The 9,229-nt window shown below is 36.9% G+C and overlaps 1 protein-coding gene across 1 annotated transcript; it reads right to left on the reverse strand.

Annotated features, from left to right (window-relative positions):
• Nucleotides 1–263: 263 nt before the first annotated feature.
• On the reverse strand, nucleotides 264–6,704 carry LOC132188184 (DHHC-type zinc finger family protein). The gene is made up of 7 exons (XM_059602590.1): nucleotides 6,373–6,704; nucleotides 2,451–2,543; nucleotides 2,214–2,315; nucleotides 2,063–2,128; nucleotides 1,151–1,249; nucleotides 969–1,064; nucleotides 264–820 (listed from the first exon to the last, which is right to left on the reverse strand). Exons 1-7 carry the CDS (start codon nucleotides 6,643–6,645, stop codon nucleotides 725–727), a joined length of 825 nt encoding a protein of 274 aa, XP_059458573.1. The 5' UTR covers nucleotides 6,646–6,704; the 3' UTR covers nucleotides 264–724.
• Between the last annotated feature and the right edge of the window lie 2,525 nt (nucleotides 6,705–9,229).

Consider the following 9,229-nt stretch of genomic DNA (forward strand, 5'->3'; position numbering starts at 1 on the left):
AGGACACTTAACAATTTATTAGACTGATTTATAAAAAATTTATGTCCATATCATAGTAGCAAAGCTACATTATGAACCTGTCTGACTAGGCTGCTTCTTCCTACTCAGGACAAGAATAAAGTGGAGGAGCATGCAGCAATGAAATGGGAATGAAAGCAAATACACCAAAACTAGAAGGTTGTAAAAACAGTTTATGATGGAATTCACCACATGACAAGAGTCAAAAGGGTAGGCATAGAGTTAAAGAGGAAATTAACATAATATGAAGTGAATTCTCAAAGCAATTATTATTTCTTAACAATGAAACAGTAAAATTAATGGACCAACAATAATGCATCAGTGAATTTACAAACGAAGAAAGCACACAGGAAAATCTATCAACACTATAAACAGTATCATTGCGACAGGATATAACATGTAATGACATCAATGTGAAGTCATCGTGTGTGTGTGTTACATATATAACCAAACAATTTCCAATCATGTGTTGCAAGAACTTCATGGCGTGGTACTCCAGCTTGGTAAGAGAGAACAACAATCAACTTACCGTCAGCGTATCGTATCGTGTCGTGTCGTGTCGATGTGAACTTTCTGACATACCTAATTGAACCTCAAATCTTGCTCAGCGTTATCCCGAAATAAACCTACATTGCTTCTGGTCAGCTTCTAGCTTTTTTAATTTCACATTGCGAAGAGAATAAAATGATGAAACTCCAGAAAATCTTTATGAATTGTCACGTGAAATAGGGAAGGTGAGGCCATCTTTTAGATGGCTCACAGACGTGGGGCACAACCATTTCAGCATGTTTGTACCCAGGACCTGAACCAAAGGCATACAGTTACCATATTGACAGAGATGACAGACATAACAGAAATATCAATATACAACTCATGAGAATTAAAACTAAGAACCAACAGATATAAACACAGAGAGAGAGAGAGAGAGAGAGAGAGAGAGAGAGAGAGACCAAGGTAATGTTTTTGTAAACACCAAGGTCAAATGGACGTCGATAGCTCTGACCAGTTTTCCTAGCCATCCACATTGCCCTTACTTCATCATAATACTGGCAAAAAGGTCCATTGTGAGATATTCACTAATAAACTTGAAAATCATTCATGACATGTCCAACTTTGGAAACTCACAACCTACCTCTATGGTTGTCATATTATGAATGATAAGGTAGATATGCCAACCCAAAAGAGTTGCTAGTGTTACACTCAAGCCAATCATCGCTGCTCCGCAAATAATCTAAAATACACACAAATTTCACAATTTTTAGCACCCTTGAACATTTCAAGTAAGTATTATTATAAACATATAAATGGGGGAAAAAAGGATAAGTCGGGCAAAAGGGATATTAGTTCAGATAAACTTGGCATGTATAAGGACTGTATTTAAAGGATTAATAACCAAATAAATAGCAGGCTCCTGAAATTCTTGACTCTTAATAACAACCACAAAACCTGTTGCAGGATGACAGACATTCATGAAAAATAATAAGCTGATAACCTAATTCATGGCATTAAGGAATCCAAAATTTTGCAACATGAGGACTTCCCAGGAAAAACCCAATATTTTAAACTACAAAAATACTCCATTGTCCATTAATTTTCGGACAAATTTCAAGTTTGCATTGAAAATGAAATGTACACCAAGAATCCCATTAAAAATTTAATTCTACAAACTAGTTAAAAATTTCACAGTTTCATAGCAAAAATACAACATAAGGAATTAAGTGAATACAATTTTCCAACAATCAAATAACTGAGCAAAAAAATCCTATCCACAGCCATCTTTGAAACATATGTTTTTTTTTTTTTTTTTTGGGGGAGGGGGGGGGGGGGGGTGCGGTTTTGTGGTCTCTCGTACACTAAACAAATATAACAGCACCACACCAGTTAATTTCTAAGCCAGATAACCTCCTTAAACTATACCTTTGAGGCTTGATCGGAAATTCTGACCTGATATTAGTATTTGACATAATGATATCACTCCAAAAAATGAAACTATATGTTCAATGTGACATCTTTAGAATAATTCAATAATTGAATACTAACTCACATAGAAAGTCTTGAGGGAAACCTTTCCGCCAAAATCCTTTTGACATGAACAGGTTATTACAATAACCTAAGAATGCCAAGAGCTTTGTTATATCTTGGGGTAATCTAATAACTTCAAAACAAAATGAATGGAAAAACCAGATAAAACATACCGTAGAGTAGATGCTACCTATAGTTGCATATAGGACAAGTATAAAAAAGGCCTTATAGTTCCAATAGCCAACACAATTATTTATCCACTGACAGTGATGATCCTGCACCCAATATTGGAAGGAAAAGTAAAAAGAACTTAAATCATAGATTTGATCATGCTCCTAGCTATAGTCATGAATCATACATATATAATTATGGATTTCACTTTGCTAAAAATGATATAAAAACTAACCTACCATCCTCAAAACACACCTTCTGCAGACGCGGCAATGATGAGCCCTAGGAGGCTTGTATGTAGAGCACTTGTCACAACGCGTTGACTGTGCAACCTATCAAATATCATGTATCCAAGAACTCAAAGTTACATGTCGACCAAAGTTTTGACCAATGTGTTAATTGTTAACAAGAATAGATCCTCTAATTGAAAAATAGTACATGCACTTAACTATGAAACATAGGCAAGACTTTAGCCATTGGGCCTTGGTTCAGGTGTTAAAAGGATGAGAGATTTGGGTAGGTTTTAGTTACAAATCTTGCTTAACCATGAAAGAGAGAGAGGGGGCGGGGGGAATCAAACCACAATGCAGATTATATAATCAACCTCAATGCAAACCGCACGATCAAAATTTATATATTACAGTGCACTATTCCAAGCATTTCCATGCCGATTGTAGACAAAATTGAGCGGTTCAAAAACTTAGGGAGGGAGATAATCAACCACAATGCAGATTATATGGTCCATTTATCACCAACACAGATGGAGTACAATCAACCTCAATGCAAACCATGTGATCACAAAGTTATACATTGCAGTGCACTATTCCAAGCATTTCCATGCCGATTGTTAGCAAAATTGAGCAATTTAAAAAGCCTCTCTTAAAGTGTTGACTTTACAATTTCACATTCTGCAATTTAACTACAAATTTCACATTATGCAATATAAACACAGCTTGGAGGCAATAGCCGTTTGCATTAGGGCACTTCCATCTTGTCAAGCTATGCATACCTCTCCAAAATCAAGACGAGACTCATAATCCTCTTTGAGTCTTTCAGACCCCGTAATCTTGACACTCATCATGAAGAATAAGTGACTTGGCGACTAAGAGCCTGTTTGAAATTGTGTTGGAAAATAAAGCTTTTGTCTATAAAAAAAAGCCTAAAAGAGCTTTAAGAAAAAGCCTCATTTTCAATCTTATCACAAGACATAATTTTGTATTTTTTAGATTAAAAAAATAAAAAATAAAAAATAAAAAGTCAAGAAAGTGTTTTTTTGAGTTTTTTACCAGATGGATCCATTTTTTGCTTGGTACAACTTTTTATGTACTACAAGTACATTTTAAGCTCCTTAATGCAATCCCAAAAAGGCTCTAAGTTTATCTATCACCTTGTTCTCAACTCCTTACTTATGCTCCAACGTAGATGAGTAGGCTTGCAAGAATTCGACCCAACGACCATGCCTATAATTGAGTTTCTTTTGGGAATTGAGGTAATGTAGGGCTTCGTGGTCCTAGAGGACAAACTCCTGCAATAGTAAATAATGGCACCAGAGGTGTAAGACTTGCACTACCGCATAAACTCTTTGTCATAGGTTGAATACTTTTGTTTGGCCTCATTCAATTTTTCACTAAAGTAGGCTACTGGGTGATGCTCTTAACTAAATACTCCACCTATACCAATGCCCAATGCATCACACTCCACCTCAAATACTTTCGTGAAATCAAGGACTTGCATGACCGGGGCTTCAATCATTCTCTTTTTAATCTCCCCAAATGCCTTGGTTGCAGCACTTGCCCACTTAAATTCACCTTGCTTCATACAATCTGTTATAGGAGACATAATGGTGCTAAACCCTTTAACGAACCAATGATAAAAGATAGCGAGCCCGTGAAATCTGCGAATGTCATGAATATTCTTGGGCTCACGCCAATTGACAATCGCCTTAATTTTCAATGGGTCAGTAGATTTTCCCTCTGAGGATAATAAATCCTAAGAAGATGACTATATTGGTGAAGAAGGAGCACTTCTTACGGTTGGCATACAAGCTTTATTTTCTTAGGGTGGCACAAACTTGAGTGAGATAGTCCAAATGTTGCTCCTTATATGAGGATATCATATAGGTGCTCACTCTCATAATGTTACTTGTGTCATCACTCTCATAAAGGTGCTCAAAGTGTTTAAAAAGGCCAAACGACATGACCAACCATTCATACAAACCATCATTTGTCTTGAAGGCAGTCTTCCACTTGTCTCCAAGGTGGATTCTAATTTGACAGTAGCCACTCTTCATTCAATCTTGGAAAAGATCGTGGCTTTTGTCATCATGTCCAACATGTCATCAAGCCTAGGAATGGGAAAGTGATACTTTACAGTGATCATATTGATGGCTCAACTGTCCACACACATTCTCCAAGAACCGTCCTTCTTAGGGGTTAGGCGAGCAGACACTGCACAAGGACTTAAGCTTTCTTGAACAAGCCCTTTTTCTAAGGAGCTAATCTACTTGCCTTTCAACTCATGTGTTTGGTGAGATTCATCCTGTAGTGAGGAAAGTTTGGAAGAGTTGCTCTTGGAACAACGTTTATGGCGTGTTAAATATCATACATAGGTGGTAATTGGTCTAGGAGATCTGCAGGGAAGAGAAGTAAGAGAAGAAGAAGAGGAAACTGGAGAGAGAAGAAATTAGGAGGGGGAAAACAACAACAGTTTTTATTTTCTTTATTCATCAAAAACTAATTATCACAATACAATATTATGCTTAAATAGAATAGGGATTAAACCCTAACCCTAACTCTAGTGATACTTGGGTTGACAGTCCACTAAAATAACATAAAGTCCAAAATCAGAAAATAACATAACCAGTCTACATAATAATAATATCTTTAGCTCTCAATCACCCAACCACAAGGTCATGGATTGGGCCATCCTCTGGCGACTGACGTCGACGCCCATACACTTGTGTGATTGGTGGTCTGTGTCCAGTGTCCCCATCACGGTGTATTTTTCAAAAGAAAAAAGAAAAAAATAAAAAAATAAAAAAACTCACTTTTTAACTAGTATTTGATGTGGGGTTTAACAACTCATACTCACAAGTATATATTTTAACAATCTTCCATCCAAGTATAAGTCTTCTACAACATTGACTATACTCCCAATTAAACCATCTTATTAAGATCATTTGTGTGGACAAGTCTACAATCACATTGATCACACTCGTTATTAACACATCTTGTCATGGTTTGCCAAAGGCCTTCTCTATGATCATTTATGTAGCCTTGAAGGCTTGTCCATACGATGTACCTTGTCCCAACTCCAACTGAGGCAAGGATCCATCATGCATTAACCATGCACTATCCCCGTTCTACTTGTGAAAAGGACAATCCCCACTTCAACTGTGAAAGGGACCGTTATCATCCACCTTGAGCACAATACCATTGGCTCTAATATCACTAGTTGGGAAGATAAAACTATCGTGAGTCTTCAAATAAGATCTTAGTATATCATATTGGGACACCAATTTAAGGTTGTGGACTTGAATCCAATTATATTGTATCAAGTATTCACTCTTGTGATTACTACCTAATATGAGACTTAACCATTCACACTCACACATGTGTGCATCAACACCTAAGACAAGAATCGCAGCATAGAACATTAATAATCTATTCGGTTGCCGTGAATTTTGGGGAAAGAGACAAAATTGACAGAGAAAAACTAGTTTTCCAATGCTAGTCTTGCAATTTATTAAAGGGAAATATTATTGCAACTTTCTATTTTGTTTCTTCCACACCGCTCTCTATCACAGGTGGGAACCCAATGCTGTGGGAGAGTGTGGCATTCTCACCTTGTGAGAGAGACTCAGAATTACCAATATATAAGACTGAGAATTCTAATTTCATCTCTTTCCCACATTCTCTTAGCAACCAAATGATGCCAAGCTAATAAAGAACATCTAAACAATTCTTCCAAAATGAAAAGACTAATCAAATCATCTGTAATTGAGTTATCAGTCAACGAATTAGTCCAGTTGAGACTCCCACTTCCCTCAACAGCAAATCTCAAATTCTTCACTTTACACCATTTCCCTCACTAAACAAACAAATTAAAGAAAACGCTTGAATCCTAAATCACTATTCATACATGCAAGCACGAAACACTCACATTTTTGTCGGTTTCCTTATCCGAGCCCCCACTTTCCTCAACATCAGGGATATACGAAGCCGGGACGAGACCTGGGTCAATCAGAACACAAGAAAAGAAAGAGAAAAGACAAAGAAAAGACAAGAAAGAGAAAATCAGAGAGTTCAAAGATCCGGCTGAGCTCTGCAACCCGACCCAATCCTCCATGAAAACGAAAATTGTGATGTAATAGACGAAACCCATCGACAGGAACACCGCAGAGACGGGGATGGTGAGAAATCTTTCGCACTTCATTGTGGATTTGGGGCGTGGAAGACGAGCTGGGAGCTTGTGGGAATTCAGAATCAGCAAAAGGCAAGTCCATGGTTTTGTAAAGTCAGCATGGTGTGGGGCCATTACACTGGGCCTTATATTGGTTCTCCTTCTAGATTTCCATTGGACCCAAGCCCATACAATTAAACGGGCTTGTCCTCTGGCTAGGGCATGTGAGCTTTGATACGGGCGGGCCCATGGTCTCCCACTAAAGGTTTGAGCTTTGTGGTAACCTCGGCCTGCTTAATTCATAGGACCACTGCTCAAATACTGAACCAAACCAACAATTCACCGTTTGACGCATATAAGAATCACGTGCTCTAAAAATTAATTTTTTAATTTAATTTTAAAAAAAATTTAAATCCCCAAAACCAAAGTAAATTCAGGTCGAGTTATGTTGGAATTTCAGGTCGGTTGGACTTTGCTAGAGGAGGGCTCATTTGAGGGTCCGTTGATATCTGGGCCTCAAAAAGTCCCTTAATTTTCTTGAATGATTAGTGAGTCCATCTATGAAAATTTGAGATAAATGCCACTAAGCTTACTAGCAAGCTTTTCTAAGATCCGCTAGTAACTGTTGATTTCTGGGCCCACCTATCCAACTAAGTGGGCAGAAAAACCAAAATTTGTTTGAGTAAGTAGGCCATACATTAACTCTCTTAACAATTTGAATAGCAAAATTACTAGATATCTCCAATGGTTACAAAGTCAAACTTCATATTGCTAGGCAGACATGAATGGTAGTCGGTCTTGGACTAGAAGGCAACCCTTATTAATTGTTAAGGGTGATACCTTAGATTATGAGGGAATCTAGACATTTTAAATTTTGAGGAAACCTAAAAACTCCTTTCAAGCATAAAAATTGTGATTAATTTTTCTGATTTTTCTTTGTTGATTGAATGTCCTTAAATAAGAATACAAAAGATAAAGATACATAGAAAACTGCTAATTAACTAATGGATGACAATTAAAATTAGTTAAGTCTCCTTAAGTAATTATACTACTATTACTCTAAGATATTTACTAAAACTACTCTACTCTAAACTAAGGTAGAGACAAGATAACTTCAAATACTTCAAGAGCTTCATAAGACATATGATTACAAGTGGTCTCTTTATTGTAGAATTCTACTCGATGGATCTCATAACATTATTGGTGAAAGGCCGATCGATCAGGTCCCAACCAGCCTTGATATGGAAAAATCCCACTCAACTCGAAAAAAGGTCTTCAAACATATGATGATGATGATGCCATGTAGTTCAACAATCTGTACGTCGACTGGCAATATAGTCAATACACTTGTGGTCTGAATTAATGATATGTATCGATCGATGCTGTTACACAATTGTGGTCTGTCTTAAGATTCGTTGAAAACCAGGCCACCAATCAAGCATAACCTCTGTAGAGGCTAGCTGTCTGTACATGATCACAACACCTGTGGTCTCAAACCATGCAGTACAACGTTGTTAACTTTGTTAGGATAATCTGCTTTTGCATCAGATTTGAAATGACGAAACACATATCTACCATCACGGCCCTACCATGGGGACCATGGACTTTTTTGAGTGTCTTGAATGGTGGTCACGGTGAAAAGAGGTAGCAATAGCATGCAAATTAATGCATATTCAAGAAATTAATAATGAACATATATATATATACACACATATACATGTATGGTTCAAATTTGGCGATGTGGGTTTCCTGTACCTGGAGCCAGTAATATTGCAGCTGGTTGGTATAGTTGGTACAAATATTTGCAGCGGTAGATAGGGAAGTACTGTATATGGAGGAGGGGGACCAGATTGAAGCTTCGGGATCCCTTAATAATTTTGATATAAAAGGTTGGAAAATGACAAGGAAAAGGCAAGCTAGGAAGGAAAATCGAGGAAGATATTTTGTGAGATATATATACAGTACCATCATTCAATACGACATATTAATATATATGCATGTGTCTAGGTTGTGCTTTCAAGCAGCCTGCCTATATGCATGAGAGGAAGATGGGGCCAATTTTTTGTGTGCTTTGAGTCTACGTGTTGTCATTGCTTTTCTTAAAGTTTCTGCAAGAAAAGAGAGCATCAAATAATAAGGTTGTATGATATCTATGTGATAATATGTAACTCCCTCAAACAATTAGTGTGAAGCAATTAATTAATCTTAGCTTGAAATTGAAATTAATTAAGCAAGCCTTAACCCTCATTTGAATTGGTTGGATTCAAAGATATGCGACTGATGAAAAAATTGACAAGGTCAATGTTCCTCATCGTGCTATGCAGAATATATATACACAGCACATAAATAGCGTGTGAGTTGCAGAAGTTGCATTTCAGCTTGGATTTGCTAAAATACTAAGTGCAAGTGAATTAATGGAATGGGAGGGTTATTTGCCTGAAAAGCTTGAAAATAGGCTATGTTTGCCAAAGAAGTGGACCGGAAAGAGGACCCAAAAACCCAAAATCTCAAAAAAAATCTCACATTATTCCTCTCAAAATTAACACCAATTTCTTACTTTTTACATTACACCAATCACTTTTTATTACTATTCAAATAAAAAAATCACTACAAAATT

Source organism: Corylus avellana, chromosome 6, assembly GCF_965113065.1.
Source record: "Corylus avellana chromosome 6, dhCorAvel1.hap1.2, whole genome shotgun sequence".
Lineage (NCBI taxonomy): Eukaryota > Viridiplantae > Streptophyta > Magnoliopsida > Fagales > Betulaceae > Corylus > Corylus avellana.

What these genes read in the sequence shown, in the direction of transcription:
- LOC132188184 (XM_059602590.1), bottom strand. Translation starts at nt 6,645, where the DNA reads ATGAAGTGCGAAAGATTTCTCACCATCCCCGTCTCTGCGGTGTTCCTG. An exon ending in GAAGGTGTGTTTTGAGGATG is followed by an intron (nt 2,316 to 2,450) that starts GTAGGTTAGTTT and finishes TATTGGGTGCAG; the next exon opens with GATCATCACTGTCAGTGGAT. An exon ending in TTTACAAAAACATTACCTTG is followed by an intron (nt 821 to 968) that starts GTCTCTCTCTCT and finishes CCTTTGGTTCAG; the next exon opens with GTCCTGGGTACAAACATGCT.